This window comes from Mus caroli, chromosome 14, assembly GCF_900094665.2.
Source record: "Mus caroli chromosome 14, CAROLI_EIJ_v1.1, whole genome shotgun sequence".
Taxonomy (NCBI): Eukaryota; Metazoa; Chordata; class Mammalia; order Rodentia; family Muridae; genus Mus; species Mus caroli.
The window spans coordinates 56,967,753-56,991,921 of NC_034583.1; the positions used below are offsets into that span (position 1 = coordinate 56,967,753).

Consider the following 24,169-nt stretch of genomic DNA (forward strand, 5'->3'; position numbering starts at 1 on the left):
GCACAGTAACGTGGCTGTTGCTGGAAGGTACCTGCTAGTGCAATGCTCACTTTCCTCCTTTCCACTGCTGTACTCTAATGTGCAATCTGCCTTGGGGGATGTGGGTTTACTGTTGTCCATAATTCACTTTTTAGTATGGACTCAAATTATCACTTCATATGGTTCTTGCAGAAGCCTGGCTACCTGACTTGGACCCTCGGAAGCTATGGTAGGAGAAGTGACTCCCAAGGGTTAGTTTCTAACCACCATGGAAGCACCTTGAAGTGCATACATGCACACACACATACACTAGTAACAATTATAATTGATTTCTCACAAGCCACTGAACAATGAAATGCTAGTAGAACTTTTAATAAAACACTTAAAGAGATTTTGTACAGAAAATAGCATTAAAATGCTTGCATAATTATAATTTAAATACTTCCTCACTATTTTTGGAAGTAGTACAGGCAAATTAAAGATGAACCAATTTTACAACAAAATATAATACAAAAAACAAGACAAAAAACCCCCTCTTCCTTTATGTCTCATGCCAAGTATCAGTTAAATGACCTCTAAGAATTAGAACCACCTGAATTTTCTGTTTTACAAATGAGGATCCAAATTCAGAAAATCTGAGTGCATTTAGGTGTACAGAATATTCCATAAGGTCATTATGTTCTTAGGTCCATTAGTCTGATTCATGACTTGAATTACCTACCAGCATTTTCATGTAATAATAATTAAAAAAAAAAAATCAGGTAACAGTGCCAAATAGTCTTACTTAAAATTTATAAGCATGCTTTTGATTAATTTTCTAAGGGATTATGGAATTATTTTATATAAATGGATATGAGATAATTCCTATCTTATTAACACATCAGAAATTGAAAACACTTTTAAGTATTTTCAACTTGACTGCTACAATATGCTTGTAAAGTGGTTGCTACATAAGGAATTCAGGAGTTAGCTCATAGCCGGTGTTTAGAGTCTACTGATGGGAGCACGAGACAACCATGGTCTAAGTGTGTTCATGTATTCCTTATAAAGGAGCCAGCTCAGTTTCTGCAAAAGCCATCTTGCTGTGAAGTTTTTCAAAATTAAGAATTTAGAATGTATACAAAGATTTTTTTCTTTGAATTCCAAACAATTCTTAGCAAATTAACATATAAAGAAAAGAAAACCTAGTATGTACATGTGCAGTCTTAGGGCGTTCACTCTGCTACTAATCAGTTTCTATCTAGCTGAACTTCCCACACAGTACCAGATTTGTGCTTACAATTGGCTTTAGTTATGAAAATTATATACAAGGAAATTTGGGGTGTTGCAGTACTTGGTTGCAAATAATTTGCCATCTGGTGTTGGGTCAGAAAATGCAATTTCATTAGTGCTGAGGAAACAGCCAAACATGAAGCAATTCCTACAGGAAAAAAAAAGGGGGGGAAAAGACCATTTATAAACTAAAATTTTGGATTTCAATCAAACATCAATACAACAATATAAGTAATTAACTAAAACTATTATTTCTGATAACAGAATGCCTTGGGTTTAGAGATGATAATGTCTCATGACATCATCTCAGGTGAGAAACTCAAAGGTCCACAGAGTGAAGGAATGAGAAAACTTAAGAAACATAACCACTATTACAATGTGATCCTGCATTAAAAACAGAAACTAGTGAAAGGTATTTGAAATAAGTGAGGAAAACAAAACCTGGACTACCAGGTAGATAAAGATGATATTGCTACTAAATTTCTTGAACTTGACCATTCTGTGGTTATGTAAGAACATAAATGTTAGAAAAATAAATGGGTATGTGTGTGAGGGGGAGAGATAGAAGAAAGAGAATGGCGCTATAGGCTCATATATTTGAATACTTAGTCCCTAGCTGGCAGAACTATTTGGGAAGAATGAGGAGGTATGGCCTTGGAGGAAGAGTGTCATTAGGGACTAGTTTTGATATTTCAAAAGCCCATGCCATTTCCAGCTAGCTTTCTCTGACTCATGCTTGTGGATGAGATGTGAGCTCTCATAGACTGCTCTAGGACTGTGCCTTCCAGCCTGCTTACTGATGGTTACAGACCCTAACCCCTGGAACCATGAGCCCCCAAATTAAATGCTGGCTTTTGTAAGTTGCCTTAGTCATACTGTTTTGTCACAGTTAATGTCTGTAACTGACATAGCACTGCTCTTGCAGAGGACTAGAGTTTGGTTCCCAGGACTCATATCTGGCTCACAACTACCCGTAACTCCAGCTCCAAATCTGATATTCTCTTTTGACCTTCAAAAAACTGCACCCTCATGGCTTATACTCACACAGACATGAATACAAACTCAGACATAAATAAAAACAGACAAAATGAGGGGGGCATAATGGTACATGTTTGCAGTACTAGCAATTGAAGCAGAAGGATCAGTAGTTCAAGGCCAGCCAAGGCTAATAATGAGACCGGATCTCAATCATGAACTCCATCTTTAAAAAAGTAGGCAAGAAAGATAAGAAAGAAAGGCCGGGTGGTGGTGGCGCACACCTTTAATCTCAGCACTTGGGAGGCAGAGGCAGGTGGATTTCTGGGTTCCAGCCTGGTCTACAAAGTGAATTCCAGGACAGCCAGGGCTACACAGAGAAACCCTGTCTCGAAAGACAGACAGAGAGAGAGAGAGAGAGAGAGGGAGGGAGGAGGAGGATGAAGAAAAAAAAAGGCAAGAGGAAAATAAGGAAGGAAGGAATTACACTTAAGTTTAGCATGGAATGTATATCAAGTATTTCCTTCTAATGTTAACATCTGCCTTAGTCTGACTTTGACAGTATTTATAAAAAAGTATCTTAGTAAAATTCTGTTTTGCTTGTGAGCCAAGGAAGGTTCTGGAAAAGCTAACAAGTCATTGTGCAAGGTCTAAAGCTGTTCTGTCTCCTTACCTGACAGTGTCAACCAGTCGTCTTGCAATGCGCTTCCTTCTTTTCAGTCTGAAGACCCAGATTCTACTTATTCCACAAATTGCAGGTTCTGGTACATCTGAACACCGCCAGGCTCTAGAACATTCTTTAGTGGCACTTGGTTCTGACAGGACACGAAAGGCCTGCAATGACGCACAGACGTGTCTACAGCTGAATACACAGACAAGCTAACTTTTCTTTTAAAAAGCAAACAAAAACCCAAACTTTAAACAAAGCCTGATTATAGTTAATCTATAAAAAATAATGTTCTGTTACTCCTTAAATCATATTTATGCATATGAGTGTTCTTTCTGCATGTACATATGTGCACGCTGTGCTTGATTTCTGCAGAGGTTAGAGAAGGTACTAGATCCCCTACAACTAATGGTCATGAACCCCAGGTTGAAATTAAACTAAAAACCTTCAGCACAAGAAAAGACACAACATGGGGAAAGACAACTTGGGAGAAAATATCTATAGTTTGCATACATCAGAAGGTTAAAGTCTAAAATATACAAGGAACTCAATTGAATAGCAAAAAAATAACCCAAATTTTAAAATGGAACAATGGTCCAGCAAGACGGTTCAATAGGAGAAGTACCTGCTGTACAAAACTGACAACCTAAATTTCCTCCCAGATCTCACAGTGGAAGCAGAGAACCCCACACATGCCACACTCTCATACATCACGTACACAATAATACAATTTTAAACGTGGGACAAGGGCCTGACTACACCTTCTGAAAAAAGGCCTACAAGTGTCTCTCACAGGTGTTTGAAGAAATGGTTATTATGAAAAAGTAAAAAGTCTGGGACAAACTAGGGAACAAAGGGAAACCAAGTGGACAGCTAGAGGGAACAGTCAGTAGTGGAAACAATAACAAAGTTTGAGAAACACACCCAAATTAAAGTAACAAAAACCATGACTCAGTGCACCCACTTCAGGGTATGTTGCCAGAAGAAAATGAGGAAGTTAGGGATATCTATGAGGTTCACTACAGCTTCACACACAAAATCCAGGACACAGAAATAGGTGTCCATCAATGAATGAATGAAGTAAAATAGCTGAGGAAATTCTATTCAACTATAAAATGAAATCTTGTCATCTGGGGCAAATGGATGGACCCATAGTACATGCCAATCAGCCATTACAAAATAGCAGATCTTGCACAATCTAACACATATAGAATCTGAAACTTGTCAATGTTTCATTTAGATACAATAAATTCTACCTAAGGCCTCCTCATGTTTATATGTTTAAATGTATATATGCATGTATAGGGTTATAGTTAAGCTGTAGATAAGCCACACCCTGTGGCACAGACCTGAAACATGTAAAGGAGACTGAGGCAGAAGATCACAACTTCAAGGCCCACAGCATCAACTTCAGAGAATCTTTCAAAATGTACAACCTGATGTTTTAATTTATGGTGACATTATGAGTTAACTAAATCAAGGCAGTTATTTTTATCAAACATATTTTCCTGTGAGGCAAACATTAAAGATGTAATTTCAATATTATTATTCATCCTCTTCTTCCTGCTCCTCCATTATTATTGTTGTTATTTATTATTATTTGGGTTTTTAGACAGGGTTTTCCTGTATAGCCTTGGCTATCCTGGAACTCAGTATGTAACAATGGTAGCCTTGAACTCAGAGATCCATCTGCCTCTGCTTCCCAAGTGCTGGGATCAAACCTTGAACTCTGTGGATACCACCCAACTGGTTCTACTGTTCTTTGGGTTATTTTGTTGTTAGTAAAATTGTTTCTTGGTATTCTTTCACAGCACCAACTCTACTAAGGTATGACCGACAAATGATTAACACATATTTGCTCTTTACTGATAATGCACATAAACTGCTTTTCTCTAACTTTTAATAAGAAAACTGTTTTCTAGAACACTGCTAATTAGTGTCTAAAGTAGATTGTAGTTGGGCATAGAGACACACACCTTTAGTCCCAGATTTGTGAGGCAGAGGCAGGAAGACCTCTGAGCTCCAGGCTAGCCAGAGCTAGAGACACTGCCTTTATAATAAATAAATGTTTTAAGTGAGGAATGAGTAATGATTATTTTGTTAAATACATCTGCTGAGCTGCAATGTAATAACTTAGGTCTACAGATTCTTACATAAAAATCACTACATTTGCTGGGCATGGTGGTGCACGCCTTTAATCCCAGCACTCAGGAAGCAGAGGCAGGTGGATTTCTGAGTTCGAGGCCAGCCTGGTCTACAAAGTGAGTTTCAGGACAGCCAGGGCTATATAGAGAACCCCTGTCTCAAAAAAAAGAAAAAAAAAATCACTACATTTTATACTCCCAGACAGGGAAATGGCTACACAAAAAGACTTATTCTATTTATACTTATATTACAGACAGAATATTAAGTGCAATGTAAATGAATGAATTTAATTATAGCCAAAGACATTTTAATAACGTAAAAGACATACAACACACCTGTTTGATGGGTTCCGCAATTAAACATCCAACTACTCTCTTTTCATCAATAAAGAGGAACGTTTTGGTTTTGTCTGGACACATGGGAACAATCTGCTGGAAACCCAATTCCAGATCCACAAGTTCTTGGACATCTTCTACCTAACAGTGTTAAAAACCAGAAGGTGAATTTCTTTTAAAAAATCATAACAAAAAGCCCGGGCAGTGGTGGCGCACATCTTTAATCCCAGCACTTGGGAGGCAGAGGCAGGCAGATTTCTGAGTTCCAGGACATCCAGGGCTACACAAAACAAATCACAGCAAAAGCTAAATATGTGTGTGTATCCTCACGAAATACAATCACCATCATTTAGCTTTTATCATTTCTATTTTCCAAAATTATATTCCCTGAAACTTATTTCAGAATTGATGCATACACCTGGTACTTCGGGAATGCTTTTAACAGACCTTCTGAATCCTAGCAGAGAGGAGGAGTCAGAGCCCCAGGCAGATTTGCTTTAGCTTTATCTTCCCTGTTAGGGACATTCAACTCAGGAAACAGAAGCAACACCAACAGAGAACAAAGACATCTGACCAGGACTCTGTACAAGCCAGTATGAACACTTAAACCAATGCAACAAGGAAGGCTATTGGCACACCAGGAAAGCAGTTCACATTTCACTGATGCTTCTTGAGAGAAGAGAAAAACAATCCCATACAAACCTTTTTGATGGCATAACTTGGATCACGTGGCAGGACCAACACAATCTTCCCATCCCAAAACTCTGCTACTACCCGTTCTCTTTTCCAGCCCTGCCAAAGCAGGTAAAGGAGAAAACATAGTTAATTCATAAAGAGAACACACAAAATACTTTGGTTCAGAGATGACAGATGGTCAATTAATGAGTGACCAGAAAGGCAAGATGGAGGTTCTGGCCTTGACTACCCATGGTGTAGACCAGTGGTTCTCAACCTGTGGGTCAAGATCCTTTTCACAGAGGTTACAAGACCATCAGAAATATCAGATACTTATTCCGATCTGTAGCAGTAGCAAAATTAGTTAGGAAGCAGCAACAAAAATAACCTCTTGGGAGCTGCTCTGGGGCTGTTGTGTATTCATATGCTAAATTCTTTACTGCATCTCCTTGCACTGGTTTACCAGCTTTTGTTGTGCAAAGTTTGCTCCCCAACTTAAAGTTAAGTGGTTAATAAAGGCCAGTGTTTGAGCAGTGGGGAGAGAAATGCAAGACTTGAGGGTGGAGTGAGGGGTGTGAGGGAAAACAAGAGAAAGAGAGGAAAGGAGAGAGGGAGGAGGCAGCCGCCATGAGCACTTGTCCAGGAGAAACAGCAATAACAAGGGACATACGGCTGGGATATAAGTTAGAATAGCTCCAAACCAGCCAAATTTTGTAAATAAATAACCATGACTTTGTGTCTTTTATATAGCCTAACTGGAATTTATAATTTTTCCTTACAACAATCTTATGGTTGGGGGGGTCACCATACCATGAGGAACTAGCACATAGCTATTCTTTCTGCAGTGAATGGTGCAGAGTACCCACAGCTGTTCAAGGTGCTGAGAACAAGGCGATGAGGAGTGTGTAGCTCTAACAGGACATTTATCCCAATTCCTCTAATGCTCAGAGAACATCACAGAGGAGAAAACATATAGAGCGAGGAAGAAGCTGTGACGATGGAGCTGTGAAGTGCCATCTTCTGGGTATGACACAGCAACTATATTTCTGAACTCATAGCAGTTATAGCCTGCACTGGACCTGAAGAAGACCTGCTAAACTATCTGATGTAGGCGGCTAGGCAGTAAGCTGAGCTCCAAGAAGTGGAAGATTATAAAGAGATTACAAATGGACTGGAGAGAGAGAAAGAAATAAGCCCAGATAATTCTGAGGCTCAAATGCTTTTTCCTTTCATGAATTCTGCATAGGCTTTACTCTAGATCATGTTTGAATGTGAAAGGTCTCCCACAAGGTAATGTATTTGAATACTTGCTCCCCTGCATACTCCCTTACAGCTCTGGAATTCCTATGTAGCCACATCTAGGGAAGCTAGCATTCTTACTCTCTAAATCTTTTCTACAGCCTAGTACAGTTCTTCATGTTATTTGTTTTCTTAAGACAGTGTCTCACTCTTACAGCCCAAACTGACAGACTGGCTTGAAACTCATTATGTACTCAAGACTGAATCTGAACTCACAATCGATCCTTATGACTCAACCTCTCCCTAACTTGCTGGGATCACAGGTGCAAGCAATGAAATATTTATGGATATACAGATCTTTCAACAATTATGGTACAAATGCCTTCTTTCATACCATTATACCGTCAGAATGAACTGAAAGACTTCTTGACTCACCACGTATTTAATTCCTTCCAGAAATCGGTGGTGATGTTGGAGATGTTGTATTTCGTCTTCAGGGTTGGAAGCAGTATAGATCATGCCACAAGATTTACACATAGTTGTCCCAAAATGTTTCTGACCTGCGTCCTACAATTGAAAAACAAGCAAGCAAGCAAGCAAACAAAAATCATAAATCCAAAGAACTGGGTGAGTAATAGACCTTCTTTAGGAAGGGCTCACACAAGAGACCAAGAAACAGAAGAGACCTCATTTTAAACAGGGATAACATTCTCTATTAATCATAGTGCCTTAAGTCATCTGGAGTGTTAAATTCTATAGCTCTATGAATCCCATTCTCATAAAACATTGTTTTCAATGTCATTGAAAATACTAGATTCTGAACTATTATTTAAGACAGTGATTGGCAGTTTTTCTGCAAAAAGATGGAAGTAAAGACCATGTGTGACCCACCACTGCGGCATCTGAATGCTTGGCACAAGTGGGCAGGCTGCTTGTGGGGATTAAGGAGGTACAGCTCCCCTGGAGGAAGTCCATCACGGGGGTAGGGGTGGGGGTGGGGGGGGTGTGCGGGCGGCAGCCTTTGAAAGCTTAGACTACTCTTGCTGTTGCCTCTGCTTCCTGTGGGAGGCTAAAATGTGACCAGGTGACTTTCCACTCTGGCTGCCCATTCATTCATTGTGTTTTCCTTATCATTATGCCTTCCCTTGGAACCAGAAGCCAAAGTAAACTTTCTTCTACAAGTCATGGTAGTTTATGTACCAAGCAAAAGTTAATTAATATAGTTATATACTCCTCTCTTTCTTTCACAACTTCTGAAAGCCTGGCCTGGAGGGACAGGCTTATAATTACAGCTGCCTCAGAGGCAGAGGTAGGAAGATTTAGAGTTCAGGGCTAGCTTGGGCAACTTAGTAAGATTCTTTCTCAAAATAAAAAGCCTCTGGGGATGCAATGTAGCTTAGTGGCAAAGTCTATGCATGCATGAATGAGGCCATCAGGCTCAATTCTTAGAACCATAAACAAAACCACATAAAAAAACGGTAACTACGCTTTTCAACTCACAGATTATAGAACTGAGTCCACTCCACAGCCATAGCTTGCTAAACTTAGTTGTAATTTAATGTTGCTATTTCCACTGCATCTTTTGTTGATCAAGAATTTTCTTACCTAGAAACAAGCCATTCATAGCATCCTACTCAAATACTAGCACTGCCCAACTATGAGCTCCAAAGTACTGGCTAGCTTTAAATGGTACCTCAACAAAACTGGCCATTACAAACTTGGAAATCCACAACCCGAGATAACCACTGTGAAAGGCTGACTGCACGTGCCATGCATGGAAAGACCTTTGCTCTAAATTGACTCACAATGACGAGCTGGTCTTTTCCTCCTTTACTTGTATCTCTGGAATGAATATTTTTCTGTACATTTGTCTGTTTCAAGAAGTTAGTACATGCAGTGGATCCCACAGAAGACTGTTCTTCAGGTGGAGACCTTAAAAGAGAAAAGTAAGTATGAACAGTTAGAAAGCCCAGGTCCAGAAGTAATCGCCTACGCAAAGGAACACAATGAGTAAATTCAGTGCCAAAACTCAAATCCAGAGCTGACTGACAGCCAAAGAACTTTCCTCTGTAGTATTAGAGACACATAGAGAGAATTGCTTTAGAAGCTAACTGCACTTTAAAAATGGACTTTTCTTTCTCTGTCAGATCTTAGGAGAGTATCTACCCACTCAAGTATACAGAAATTCCTAGGCAGATGCTAATGTTACAACCCAGGAACCATAGTCACCAGCATAATAGGATTCAGCAACATTTTGCTTGGGCACTTGAGTGAGAAATCCTGACTCAAAGTAGAGTGGCAGCTCCATAGGAATATTACACACACACACACACACACACAGGACTAGGCCAAAAATTTCTTTTCTGAATACCTACACATTCAACAATAAATGGTGAAGAAGAAAAAAAAAATCAATGTTTTTTTTGAGCAAGATGTTCAGACAATACAAAACTTAGACCTTCTACTTGTCATGTTCTCTCCCTTCACACACCACCTCCCCATCACAGTATTTAGCCATGACTTAACAGCACTTAACTATTATTGCTTACTTCTCTGCCACAATTTCTCCCATCTGTAAAATGTAAGTTACTAGTACCTATATCATGACTATAAATGTTCATTAAAATTTAGTTATTGTTAACATAGTGTCATCTAGGGGAGGAAATATAACCCAATGGGTTTTTGATTCAATCGTGAATTCTATTCTTGGCCTAGGCACTGAGGACCTGTGCAATGGTGGCTAAATTTCTGTTTCCTCAGATGAGAGGATTACAATTATAACAATACTAATCGTGTTTACCTTCTAGATTGTCTGAGGATCTTTAAGTGAAATAATAAACTAATTACTACAAGCTAGGTACTATATAATAATGTAACGATTATTTTACTCAAGTTCACAAAAATCTATTCCATCTGTAATAAAAAAAAAACTGATCTCATCTTCTATTCTCAGTATTATTATTTCCCCTTGATGGTAAAGAAAAAAAAAAGTGACGTAGCATTATATGAGAGAAAGAAAAAGAAACCTATAAAATAAATAAAATTAGGACATTAAAGCAAAAAGAATTCCTACCTTTTTGTGTTCACTGAAGAAACATTGAAGATGGGATAGACAGACTCTGAGGAAACTGTTAGGGGGAAAAGCAGCAGAACATTGCATTACCGAATAGAATCTCAGGTCTGACTCAGTAAGACTCTAAAGGTTATTAAGAACAAAAAATTTACGCTGCCTGACTTAAGACCACAATTAAGACAGGACAAATGGTCAGGCAGTGGTGGTGCACGCCTTTGATCCTCGGGAAGCAGAGGCAGGCAGATTACTGAGTTCTAGGACAGCCTGGTCTACAGAGTGAGTTCCAAAACAGCAAGGGCTATACAGAGAAACCCTGTCTAGAAAAACCACCACCAACAAAAAGGAGTCAAGTGAGAAATTGCTAGAGCAAGGGAAATACCGAACGAGACACTAGCATAAGAAACTAAGACAGTGCTCAAAATACAAAGATGAGACCTGCCAAGGAGAATTAAGCTGAAAACAACACTCATGATCAAAACAGAATAATTTCAGCAATAAAAATATATTAGATTTAAATGCAAAAAAAAAAATAAGCATTCACTTATCCACAGTGACACATATCCATGAGCTCATTGGTTTATTTAAGTGAAGGAATAAGAGATAAATGTAAGAGGGTCTAACTCCCTAGAGAGCGTAGTAGAGTCGATGAGTAGATGTCTTAGCAGACAAACCTCCTGAGGTGGAGACCTGATCCCAAGTTCAACCCATGGAATAAAAACAAAACAAACAAACAAACAAAAAATCAAGATGCAGAGTTTGGTGTGTGGAATCCTAGTACTCCTATGGAGTTAGAGAGAGGAGAATCATCAGATACCACAAGCTAGTTAGTTAGAATACAGAAAACACAAACAAGAGACCCTGACTAAACATGGTGGAAACAAGAGAAGCCACTCTAGAAAGCTATCCTCTGACCGCCACACATGCACCACACCGTAAGTGAGCTTAGGAAAATAGAAATAGCCAGAGATTACCTAAGGATAAACGTTTCCTTTGTCTGAAGCTTTAACCTAAAAGCCCCTTTCCTGCTTTTCAAAACATACTGCATAGACAGCAGCAGTTTCCCAGAGATAAACAGATATTAGTGAAAAGCACAGTAATTTTTAAGAAGGCCCGGAAAATATTAGTATATATAAAATCTCATATTGATATGCACAATGAAGCACGGTTACAAGTTGCTAGGCTGGTTAATGCAAACTTTCTTACTCACTTGTCTTGTTCTCATCAAGTGAATTCTCTGAAGGAAAATCATGTTTATCAAGGTTACATTCCTTTGAAGAAACTACTGCACCTGAGGGATTCTAACAATAATAAACAGGTTAACAGAAATATAGAAAATCCCTTATCCTTAGTTGTACTGTCTTCAAGTGAACAAATCTCAACAAACACATGTGTACTACTTCATAGCATGACTCAAGTTTTCAATCTACTTTTTTGGAAATTTCCTCTGCATTCATTGAATGTGGTTCATCTTTTAAACATCAGAGAACAGAAATAGAGACTGCAATACTTAGAAAAATGCATGCTTCAAAAGTTGGAGAGATAGATAGCACAGTGGTTAATAGAGCTCTGGCTGCAATTCTAGCCAGGTTCTGTTCTCAGCACCTACTTAATGGTTTAACTGTCTGTAGCTCCAGTTCCAGGGAATCTGGTTCCCGCTTTTGGCCTGAGGGCACATATACACATGTGCACATACTTATTGAAACACTCATACACATTAAAGCTAATAATAACTCTTTACAAAAGGTATGCTTCCAGATGAAGATGTTGTAAAGAAAATTGTATACCATTCTTTTCATTATAATAAAACTAACTTGTAAAAGTTAGTGGAAATGGAAAAAAATTAACTTTCTCTTAATCTAGTAAGGTAAACAAATTCTCATCATGAACTCAAGACTGGTAGTTTAGGTTGGTAAGGTTTTTGCTGTGCAGAATGAGGACCCAAGTTGGACCCCAGCATCAGTTTGTGCTTGTAATCCCTGGGCCAGGGTAGAAAAGACAGGCAGCATAGTTGGATCCTGGGCTAATGAAGAGCCCCTGTCTCAAAAAAATCCAAGGTAGATAGATAGTACCTGATAAACACTTGCCACTGTACACACACAGAAAAGTAACAACATCCTGAAAGTCATTATGAAGGAGTTTTGTCCATAGCAGTTCCTATTTTTCAATAGTAGCAGAGAAACTACAAAAGCAAAGTAGAAAACTTCCTGCTAACATTTCAGAATATACTACCTAAAGCCAAAGGAGAGACCACAGGTTTTTTTTCTACCCATCTTCAACTTTATATTTTCTGTTTTTATAAAAGTGGCTCTCCAAACTGTAAAGAATATCAAATTTCATTCACTTATGTGATCTACATAATTATACACATAATCTATATCTAAGCATTATTAAATCGCCAGCTGTTCTTAAATGATACATTTAGCTATACCTTTCTCAGTTTCTCTTTATTTTTACTTCTTGCATCCTGTAGCTCAACACTGGATTTCTCATCCACTAACAAGGACTTTGGTTTTTGCTTTGCCTCTGGAGCACCTTCAGTGACTTCTGGTAAATTTTTCTGCAAAAGTAATGGCTTATCTTCCAGAGGTAACTTTTTAAGAGAGTTTCTTTTCCTAACGAAAAATGCTGCTCCGCCTTGGAGTGTAACTTGAGGCTTTATTTTTTGGCTTAGAACCCGAGGAGGAGAATTTGGATAATTTTTTGCTGGAAAACAACTGTTCTCTTGGTCCACAACTGGCTTATAGATCACTTGATTTGGCTTGGAATTTTTCAGGTTTCTTGATTTAGACTTGATGTGCTTATAATTTGGTTGATATTTGGCAGTTAAACTCTTCTGTTTTTTTTTATTCTTCTTGGTACAGACTGGTTTTCTCTGAATATTTTCTGTCACACTGGGAAAAGGTTTATCTCCATTTTTAGTTGCTAGACAAATAGATCTACACTCTCTTATCAACTTCCTCTCCAGTGGATTGAGGTAGTTCTTCTCTTTACTGTAGAAAGATACAGGAGACACAGCTAGTTTAAATAATGAGCTGTGGTTTGCAAATGAAAACCTACTATTTTCAGTTGTTTTGAGTGGACTTGATGGGAAATGGAGTTGGTGGGAGCAAGACTTGTCTTCCCTTTGAACACTGCTTTGATAATTATGTTTCTTATTAGGTGATGGAAATAGATTTTCAGCACATCTTAATTTGCTTGATGAAATATCTGTTAATAGGCTACAAAATGAAAAGAAAGTCCATTGGTAAGTTTGTGGTTCTTTTTCAAAATTTATTTAGATCCACTAGTAAACTTCTCCCTACTAGTCATAAAAAATTAACACATCCCTCTCCATTGTTTGACACATTATTTGTTAGTTTAACAGGATCCTCAAATTCTGCCTTTATTAAATCATTTAAATATATATCCATAAGCTGGGCAAGGTAGCATACACCTTTAACCCCAGCACTCTGGAGGCAGAGGAAATAGGATGACCTCTGTGAGTTGGAGGCCAGCATGATCTATATGGAGTTCAGGACAACCAAGATTACATAGAGTGTCCCTGACTCAAAAACAAACAGATAGTGCTGGGCGTGGTGGTACACGCCTTTAATCCCAGCACTTGGGAGGCAGAGGCAGGTAGATTTCTGAGTTCAAGACCAGCCTGGTCTACAGAGTGAGTTCCTGGACAGCCACGGAGAAACAAAACGAAAAAACAAACAAAAAAACCAGATAACATTCACAAAAGCAAACAGTGTTTACAAAGAAACTTTGATATACAAATAAGTATTTCAAAATCAATTTCTCTGTCTAGGCTATATAAAAATTATCCCACACTAGGTCTGGGCCTCGTGGCAAAGGCAGGAAGATCTCAATTAGCTTGAGGCCAACCAGGTATAAATAATTAAGACTGTTTCAAATAAACAAATCACTAAAGTGCTGGAGGGATGATGGCTCAGCTGTTAAAAAGCACTGGCTGCTCTTCCAGAGGACCCAAGTCTAATTCTCTGCACATGGTCCCGCACAGTCTGTAACTTCAGTCCATGGGCATTGCACATAGGTGGTACACAGACATAAATGCAGACAAAACACCAACATGCATCAAATAGCTTTTTAAAAAAGATGTACAAATTATTCTCCATGTATTTTTCCCGATTAGCCACTAAAACACCCTATGATAAATTTTCTGTAATAGACACTGGCAAGACTGGATTTTTCATGTTAAAAAGAGTTCATACATACAGGTTAAGACTTACTTATCATCATTATCAGCATTCAGTGTATATCGCTTCCTCTTTCTTGGAGTACAAGTTGCCATCATCTTAGTTAAATTCCTAAAGGCAGCAAATATGTCAGTTATAATAAAGTCACCAAGAGGATAGAAAACGCACCATGTCAAAATTGTTTATAAATCTTGATTCTAAATAAGTGACTGCAAATAAATACCCAAGGGAAAATTGATTTTTGAGATAGTGCTTCACATAGCAGAGCTTAGCCTCAAATTCAAACTCATTCACTCTGTCGCCAAGGATAAACTTGAACTCTTGAGCTTTCCAGGACTGGAATCACAAGCTAAGTCACCAGGCCTGGTTCCAAGAAACAGATTAAGAAAAACAACAACGAACCAACCACAGAAAACCAAACAAAACCTAGTCAGGTGTGAGGGTGCTAATGGGAGGCATAGGCAAAGGGACCCTGAGTTTGAGGTAAGCCTGGGGTACAGGGGTCTCAAAAAAAAAAAAAAAAAAGCAAAGCAGTAAACTATGGATTAGAGAAGTAAACAGTGATAAAAGGGAAGGAGGGTGGGTTGGGGAAATACTGCGCTACAGTAGAGGAGTGATGAAAGGTGATTCTACTAACGAGGCCAGGTGGAACCCTAATTGGGGTACACTTCCCTTTAATTAAACCAGTCACATCAAGTTTTGGCACTCCTGGTGCCAAACTTCTTTGGCACTGCCCTCCTTCCACACTGCCCGCTGATGGATGCTCTTGTCCCCCAGCGTCCCTCGAACGCTATGGCTCCTCCATATTCCACTTAGCACACTTTCTGACTGACCAGCCAGCCATCTTCACAGCCTGCACGTTCAGGGAAGGCAGAGATTGCTCACACCCTTCCTGGAGGTCTGAGCGAGGTAATAAGGGTGGGACAAGTCCTCGCCACGGGTCCCGGCGGGGCTCCCTCACCTCACTAGGCAGCTTGCTAAAGAGATACAGCAGGCAAGCCGCGTCCCTTAGGGAGATAATTCTAGAATGTTCTTTCCTTCCTTTCCCCTTCCTTCGGAAAGGGTATGTCAGTCCCACAGAACTCCACAAGCGCGACCTCTAAGCCAACCCGAGCGTCTACGGGGCAACAGGGAAGACCTCTCCTTGCCTGCGTGAGAGAGACGCTGGCACTCAGAGCGGGCGCCCCGCGGGAGGAGCAGGCAGCGGGCCACGTTCAAGGCCCTTGCCCCTTGACGTTACCTTCGTTCCTCAGTCTCCTTCTGGACCGGCGTCCACGCCTGCGGGGGGACCGCACGGAAAGACCCCTCTGCACCTCAGCAAGCGTACGACCCTGCTCACAGGAACCCGGCGCTCTGCCAGTGTGTTCAAATTCACGCGCGCTACTTGAGACCAACGCTGCTGCGTTCTGATTCGTCGCTGCTCAGGCGCTTCCTAGAGCCTGCGCCGCGATTGGCTTCTCGCTAGTCCTTGCCCCGCCCTCCGGCGAGGAGGTCTCGGAGATTCTCCCGCCCTTGAGAGGCAAGCTGGTCAGGGGGAGGGAATTGGGGGGAGGAGTGGGGGAAGAAGGAAGCCACACCTCCTGAAATCCTGCAACAACTTCAGGCTTCAGACTGACGCCCCGTAACAGTGCATTCTGGGAATTGTAGTTTATGGCTCAGCTGAATTGGAAGTTAAATTCTGAGGCAGTTTGGTGCAAACAGCTAACGAAAAGTGACATCTCCAAGACACTGGAGGCTCTTATTTTTCATATTTGAAGCCCTATTGTTGGTTTTGCGTTTTAGAAAAAAAAAAACAGTGAAATTTTCAGTTTCCATTTTACTATTTTATTCAAATTATGGTGTGAATGTTCGCTAAATTCGGTTACTTTATATATTTTTAAAGGTTTTATTTATTATTTTGACTATGTGCATGCCTGCGGGTGAGTATGTGTATGTGAATGGAGATACCAGCATAGGTCAGAGGAGTTGAATTCCCTGGATCAAGTTTAGACAGTTTTAGGTCACCAACTGTGGATACAAGGAATTGAACTCAGGTCCTCTGCAAGAGTAGTCTGTGTTCTTAATAGCTGAGCCCAATCTCTTGAGCTGGATCCTTTACATGTTTTATTTCACGTACTCCTTACACAACCTATGAAGTTTGTATTATCATTCCTCATTTACAGAAAATGAAAACGAAGGCCTGAACACAATCACTATTTACAGGGAAGGCCTGTGACACTCCAACTCCAATCAAGTATCTTTTGGCAAGCAGAAATGTTCTTAAAACACTCACAGGCTTTTAAGGAGTTATTAGTGTCTAGTAGTCTCAGACACATGTCTAGTTCCAAATAAGTTTAAGCGATGGATGCCCTTCTTCATAGAACAAAGCTGGCTGGAATGAATTGACCAATGGCTAACATATTATTGGCTATTTGCACGAATCATGAATGAGTCAGCTACTCTGTTACTAGCTAGAATAAAGGTTTCTACTAGGCAATGGTAGAACAGTATGTTTTGTTGAGGGAGATGTCTTTGAATCAGAGGCCTCACTACTTCAAACTCTGCTACAACTCTGTCTCCTGCTGTAATAGGGCCCAGACCTTAACAGAACTGACTCCATGATGAAAGTGTCATTCAAGCTATAAAACTCAGCACATAGACAGCACCACCTGTCAAAATGAAAACAAAGACCTAATCCATCAGAGTCCATAGTTCTGGGAAAGCCTCTAAATGCACTAACCTTGCTTTCTGACTTCTGTAGTTCTTGTTAACTGAGGAATGTCAACCCAGAACATGTTTTTTTGTGGGCTTAAAAGCTCACCCTGAGGAAAGACTGAAAAAATGTTGCACTGGGATCCCAAACACCCAGTGTAGTATCTGGCCAACTAAAAAAGACTTTCTATTGGTTTAAACCCATGTTGGAGCAGTCTTCTCTGGTGGATAGTCTGCAACATTGACCAGCACCAGGAAACCCAGAATGACAGTGGGTTTTATAAAGTGAAAGAACTAGAATAGGGGAAACTTCTTAGTGGGAGACTCTGGCTAGTTTCTTCTTTTGAGAGAGTTAAAGCCAAAGAGAGGACATTTTTATCATGCAGGTTCTACTTGCCTAGAATTTCCTGCTCTGTGAAAGACTGGGCTCTCCAGGGACGGTAAAACCCCTTTTCTGTAGCCCTTTTGTGTGGTCTGACTTTTGGAGCTTGTTGGAGGGATACAGCCTGAGAAACGGACTCTCATATATATATTTTTTTTATCAGAAATAAGAAAAACTACCAAGTCAAACCTAGATGCTGTGGAAGCATTTTGTAAATTTATAGCAAGAGGTTCTGAACTTCAGAAGTTTGGTATTTGTTCAGTCTTGTAGGTAGTAAGGAGCAGACATTAGATTTAAAGGAACAAAAAATAGCCCTACTCCGAATCCCAAAAAAGGAAAGTGAGTGCCTCTGGGTAGTAACAGTAATAATTCATTTGAGAACCTTCTGTCCTCGATGCAATTTAGTTTATTGTGACTGGGCAAGACAGTGCAGCATTTCTTCCATCTTGTATTCTTGCTGAGGCCATCTCAGGTTTAGAAAGGGTTTGATGAAAATTACCTAACTCTATTCTGACTAGTTTGGTCAAGTCAACAAACAAACAAAAAACACAACAAAACCCTCACCTATGTCAAGTAGTGGGAGAATGAGTTTATTTAAAAATTGGTTCTTGGGGCTGGTTAGATGGCTCAGTGGGTAAGAGCACTGACTCCTCTTCCGAAGGCCTGGAGTTCAAAACCCAGCAACCACATCGTGGCTCACTACCGTCCATAATGAGATCTGATGTCCTCTTCTGGTATGTCTAAAGACAGCTACAGTGTACTTATGTATAATAATAAATAAATCTTTAAAAAAAATTTGGTTCTTACTGAGTGCCTCCTGAGGAAATGGGTTACAGGGACCCTTAACCATGCATGAAAAAGGCAGTTTCTGCACGCATGGAACCCATATTGGGTTGAGTGGGAAGACATAAAAAGCTATGACCAACTCTCGTGTCCACTTAGTAGAGCCTCTGAAAATAAAGTCTGCCCTTAGTATTTTTTCTTTATGACTTCAAACAAGATGTATTTCCCCAGCTAATTTCTTTCAACCAGACGCTTGAGCGGAATCCTCAAAATCCCCGGGACACCTGCCCTTCCGCCAACACCCCTCCCTTCGCCAGGACTAAAGATGGCGGTGACAGGACGGCGTTGTGACGCGACGGCACGTCCGCCGGAAGTGTCCTGAGGAGAGCTTGGAAGCCGGCTCACCCTCGCGCCTGCCGTATCTCGAGCTTCGTGTTTTGAGCAGGAGTCGCCACTCTTCTACCAGGATCATGGTGTTCTACTTCACCAGCAGCAGCGGTGAGTGACGCCGGGGCCCCGCCCGCAGCTGCTTCCAAAGCCCGCATTCCCCAGCCGCCGCGCTGGGCTTGGACTTAGTCCTGAACCGCGTCCTTCCGCGGGCACCTCTCCCAGAGCCTTCTGGTTCCCTGCTTGGCCGTCCCCTCGGCTGCCTGGTCGTCCCCTGGCCCCGGTGGTCGCGGTGGGAATGCGCCCCCGCTTTCTTTATACCGGGTAATCATTCTCGTCCCCACTTGACAGACCCGCCAACGCTTCCTGGACGTGTGAGCGTTCCTGCCTAGTCCCCCACGTCCCCGTCGCAAGCCTTTGCCCTAGCGTTCTGCCCGCACCTTGGAGCGATGCTTGACCAGTGATGTCTCCTGCAGGAAGAGTAGCCTTGCCCTCCTACGCAGGGAGGGCCTGGGGTGCCGCGGAGAGCAATCGGAGGGCTGGGATGTTAGTACAACCCTTCCCTGGGCAGAGGTGGTGGTCCAGTGGACGTCTGCTAAGGCTACTGGGTTGGTTTTGGAAGGCCAGAAACAGCTGTTTCGGTTTCCAGGAAATGCCGCGTCAACTTAGTTTCTCTGCCCATATTGTCCAGAATCAACTTCTAATTTTAAACTCTCACCCCATTAAAATAGCGCTTGCCTTTTTGAAGACACTGTGTGAGACCCAGTTTCCTCGTCAAGATAAAATATGCATTTCTTTCTGGACTCCCTTAACATTCCTTTAGGACTGCTCTCATGTGGTATTAAAAGGTGCCTGCTTGAGCTACCGGGCAGGTCTCTTGAGGGGCAGTCTGTCTTGTCTCCTTAGCATAGTGCCCTACTTACACAGTTGGCTGCTGTGTTGATTTTTGCCCCTTCTTGAGACAGTGAGTGGCTCAGGTTGCTTCAAACATACTCTCCTGCCTGAAGGCTCCCTAACGTTGGCATGACTTTCTAGGTCCCCAAATCTGGAGTTATTGTTTGGTGGTTTTATCTCTTAGTACTTTTTAGTTTGTTTATTTTTGAGACAGGATCTCATTATGTAGCCCTTGACTGGCCTAGAACTCACAGTGTAGATCAGGCTGGCTTTGAATTCATGGAGATCTGCTACCCTCTGCTCTGCTTCCCCAGTGCCGGGATTAAAGGCATGTACTACCTAGCCTTTCATGATACTTTTAACTGAAGCATTATTTTGTGAAGTGTCCTTCAGTGTGAGGGTGTTTGTTTGTTTTTCTTTTTTGTAGCCATGCTACTTCTAAAAATTATTTTATGTCTGTAGGTATTTTTCCCACATGCACATCTACATACCACTTGTGTGCCTAGTGCCTATCAAGGCTAGAAGAGGATGATAGATCCCCTGGAACTGGAGTGACAGACAGTTGTTTGAGTTAGAGTGTTTGTCTAGTATTCCTGAAGTCTGGGGTTTGATCTCTAATGCCACATAAACTGAGTGTGTGGTCCACTCCTGGAGTCCTGTGATCCAGGAGGTGGGGGCAGAAACTCCCTGGCCTTCTAAATGTATGGTCTGTCTCTCTGTCTCTCTCTCTCTTTTTGCATTTTTTGAGACAGGGTTTCTCTGTGTAGCCCTGGCTGTCCTGGAACTCACTCTATAGACCAAGCTGGCCTCGAACTCAGAAATCCGCTTGCCTCTGCCTCCCAAGTGCTGGGATTAAAGGCCTGCACCACCACCGCCCTGCGAATGTATGGTCTCTTAACTTTTATTTGTTTTTTGTCAGAGTCTCAGACCAGACTGCCCTAAGCCAGCCTCCGTAGCTAAGGACAGCATGAATTCCAGACCCTTCTCCCACTCAAATGCTGGGACTATAGGCATACAACACCATCACTGCCCTGTGTGTGTTCTGCTCAGGGGTACAGACTCTCCAGCCAACTCTGTTTCTATCTACCAGGACTTGTGCTTTGTAGACTGAACACCAACTCACAAATTTAGCTCCATTTAGGGTCCAGCAAGTTTTGGTAGGGTGTGTATCTAGTCCTTTCAGTCCTAATCTTGTACTTTAGAATCAAGATTAAGGAAAGCTGTCTAAGCAACAAAAATGCTCATTACTTCAATGTAAAAACTAGGATTTAGTTTGTTCGAGGTAGCTGGAGGACGTTAGAGCCAGTGTTTGGAGAAGTTTGAGAACTGTGGTCACCCTGAGTGGAACAGGGCATCCACCATCGTAGCACAATGAGATATAAGCAATGCCAGCTAGCTAAGTTTAAGAATACATTATATTCATTACATATACTATGCACACACACATAGACACACGTGTTTATATAGTTGTTTTGAGACAGGGTTTCTTTGTGTAGCCCTGGCTATCCTGGAACTCACCCTGTAAACCTGGCTGACCTCAAACTCAGAGATCCACCTGCCTCTGTCTCCCATGTGTAGGGATCTGTTTTTAAATGTTTGTAGTAGAGATTGTTGTTCATTATGGGGAATGGTTGTTGTTATTGTCATTATCGTTGAAGAAGGCAAAGGTATAGGACTGAGCTGGAAAGTGCCATTAAACTCTATCCCTTAAGAGAAATTTTAAAATAGAGTTATTTTCTTGAAAAGGAGGAAAGCAACTATTGAGCAGTAAGCATTGCTAAGCATCATCTTTGGGGACAAGTTACTGTTTTACCCTCAGTAAGACTTAATGAGTTCGAGGCCAGCCTGGTCTACAGAGTGAGTTCCAGGACAGTCAGGGATACACAGAGAAACCCTGCCTCAAAAAACCAAAAAAAAAAAAAAAAAAAGACTTATGCAGTCTATAGTTTAGTCTTGGCCTGCTGCTATCAGTCATTTAAAAGGATACATCTTATTCTTAACTCAGAGGATGCACAAGAGCAGGTAGGTGAGCCAGGTATAGCCCATGGCCATGCGATGGGTCCCCACTAATTGTCTTTTTATTTTTGTTTTATTTTAGTTAATTCATCTACTTACACTATTTACATGGGAAAGGATAAATATGAAAGTAAGTTTACAAAAGCATTTGATTTTGAAATTCCGGGCAGGTAAGTGCTGTTCCTGTGCCCTCGTTGTTGGGTTTATGTGTTTTGTTACTGATTAATTCCTTTTGAAAATTAGACTTGACAAACAACAGTTGCCCACATTTCAAATACAGTGTTTTGATACGTGCACACATTGTGTGGTGATCAAGTTGAAATCCACAGCATATCTGTCACCTCAAACACTGATTATTCCTTTGCAGTTAGAGTATTCAGCATCCTGTCTTCTAGCCACTTCGGCATAGACTTTGATAACTGTATTTACCCTGCGACAGAATTCCAGAAGTGCTCCTAATAGATCATTGCTTTTTTTTAAAAGATTTATTTATTGTATTATATCTAAGTACCCTGTAGCTGTCTTCACACATTACCAGAAGAGGGCATCAGATCTCTTTATGGATGGTTGTGAGCCACCATGTGGTTGCTGAGATTTGAACTCAGTATCTTCGGAAGAGCAGTCAGTGTTCTTAACCGGTTGCTGAGCCATCTCTCCAGCCCCTAGATCATTGTTTTACCAATTGACTAGTGTCTCCCAGAGCTCCCCAGCCACCAGTAGTCTCTACTTCTATGAGGTTTGACTTTCTGTCTCTCCTCTGCTTGTCCTGTTCAGCTGGGCCTGGCATGTAGCTTAACTGTAGTATGTGTCCCTTGGATGTCTGCCATCCCAGCATTATAGGGGATAGTAGAACTGAGGGCCTCCTGAAGCCGAACACAAATACTACAACTAAGCTACATTTTGTTTTCACTTCTGAGACAAAGATTGCGCTGTGTATAGCACAGAGGCTTAGAATTCAGTCAGTCTCTTGCCTCACCCTCTGGAGAGCGGAGCTTAGGAATGTGAACCACTCTGACTAGTTCAAGTTGACCTTCTTGGTGGTCAAGACAGCACAGAGTTTTGCAACCCTGATCCTCACAGTGAAGGGGAGACAGGCTGAACCTCAGAAGGAGCTGGAGAGAAGAGTGTCATTCCTCAGGATTGGAAAATACAGGTAGTGTGAGGGTTTAGGAGACAGCTTGAAGTCACGCCAGAGTCAGCTCCCCAGCGGACAAGCTGCAGTTACGCAGCCTCTGAGACCTCTGAGTTCTTAGACATGAGAGGCTCATGTAGCTACTGCAGAGGGTTGTCTAGATTAAGGAAAAGGACCTGTATGCAGTGTGTCTTAGTTTTATTGCTATGAAGAGACACCATGACCAAGGCAAGTCTTACAAGGACAACATTTAATTGGGTTGGCTTACAGGTTCAGAGGTACAGTCCATCATCATCAAGGTGGGGAGCAGGGCACATGTAGGCAGGCATGATGGTGGCAGAGCTGAGAGTTCTACATCTTCATCTGAAGGCTGCTAGTGGAATACTGGCTTCCAGGCAACTAGGACTAGGGTATTAAAGCCCATGCCCACAGTGACACACCTACTCCAATGAGACCACACCTCCCAACAGTGCCACTCCCCGGGTCAAGCATATTCAAACCTTCATATTCCACTCCCTGACTCCTATAGGCTTGTTCAAACACTTGAGTTTATAGGGGCCATATCTAACCATAGCATAATTACATTTAGTCCAACCTCCAAAGTCCCCATAGTCTGTAGCATTATTAACAATGTCAAAAGTCCAAAGTTCAAAGTCTCTTCTGAGCTCCATCCAATCACATAACTGTAATCCCTGAATCAAGATAGGAAACCAACTGGGCAGACTCCAAACTCTGCATCTCCTTGTCTGATGTCAAAGTGGTCTTCAGATCTCCAACTCCTTTCTCATCTCTGTGGACTGCAACAAGCTTCTTTTCCTGGGCTGCTTTCACTCTGTTAGCAGCATCCCTCAGTCCATATCCCATGGCTCTGGCATGGCGAAAATATTGGGGTTGCCAAGGCAAATTCAACATTGCAGCCTCTTGTTTCAATGTCTGGGATCCACACATGATCTTTTGGGCTCTTTCAAATGTCGCTTCTCCAGCTCTGCCCTCTGTAGCACTCTAAGCTCAGGTAGATTCACTCCACTGCTGCTGCTGTTATTGGTGACCATCCCATGGTACTGGCATCTGCAATACACTGGGGTCTTCTGCTGCGACTAGGCTTGACCAGTAGCCTTGCATAGGCTCTCTTCATGGTGCTGAAAGACTCCAGGACTCCCAAAGGGAGACACTCACTCAAGCCTCGGGGCAGCCGCGCACCCAAGAAGACACTGAGACCGAACTTAAGATGTATAGAGAGTAAGATTTAATACAGCAATGACAAGAAAGCACATAAAAAGCACATATACCAGATATCTGGGGTCGAAACTCATGCAGCCAGC

At 41.4% G+C, this 24,169-nt stretch overlaps 2 protein-coding genes across 2 annotated transcripts in view; one reads left to right on the forward strand and one right to left on the reverse strand.

The window, feature by feature from the left end:
• Nucleotides 1-412: 412 nt before the first annotated feature.
• On the reverse strand, nt 413-15,927 carry Esco2 (establishment of sister chromatid cohesion N-acetyltransferase 2). Its single transcript, XM_021182240.2, has 11 exons — nt 15,803-15,927; nt 14,596-14,673; nt 12,789-13,578; nt 11,568-11,658; nt 10,361-10,415; nt 9,093-9,219; nt 7,723-7,854; nt 6,076-6,165; nt 5,374-5,514; nt 2,900-3,060; nt 413-1,399 (listed from the first exon to the last, which is right to left on the reverse strand). Exons 2-11 carry the CDS (start codon nt 14,658-14,660, stop codon nt 1,267-1,269), a joined length of 1,785 nt encoding a protein of 594 aa, XP_021037899.1. The 5' UTR covers nt 14,661-14,673; nt 15,803-15,927; the 3' UTR covers nt 413-1,266.
• A 2,811-nt stretch (nt 15,928-18,738) lies between these two features.
• Nucleotides 18,739-24,169, forward strand: part of Ccdc25 (coiled-coil domain containing 25) — a 31,837-nt gene continuing 26,406 nt past the window's right edge. The window contains exons 1-2 of the mRNA XM_021181744.2: nt 18,739-18,916; nt 21,798-21,845. Coding sequence (XP_021037403.1) covers nt 18,889-18,916; nt 21,798-21,845 — 76 coding nt within the window. The 5' untranslated portion in view covers nt 18,739-18,888. The remainder of the gene's footprint in view (nt 18,917-21,797; nt 21,846-24,169) is intronic.

Excerpts from the sequence above, each read along its gene's own strand:
- Esco2 (XM_021182240.2), bottom strand. The coding sequence starts at position 14,660 with ATGATGGCAACTTGTACTCCAAGAAAGAGGAAGCGATATACACTGAAT. Across the intron at positions 6,166-7,722 it reads TGGAAGGAATTAAATACGTG|GGCTGGAAAAGAGAACGGGT; the intron begins GTGAGTCAAGAA and ends CTGCTTTGGCAG. Across the intron at positions 1,400-2,899 it reads CGACTGGTTGACACTGTCAG|GAATTGCTTCATGTTTGGCT; the intron begins GTAAGGAGACAG and ends TTTTTCCTGTAG.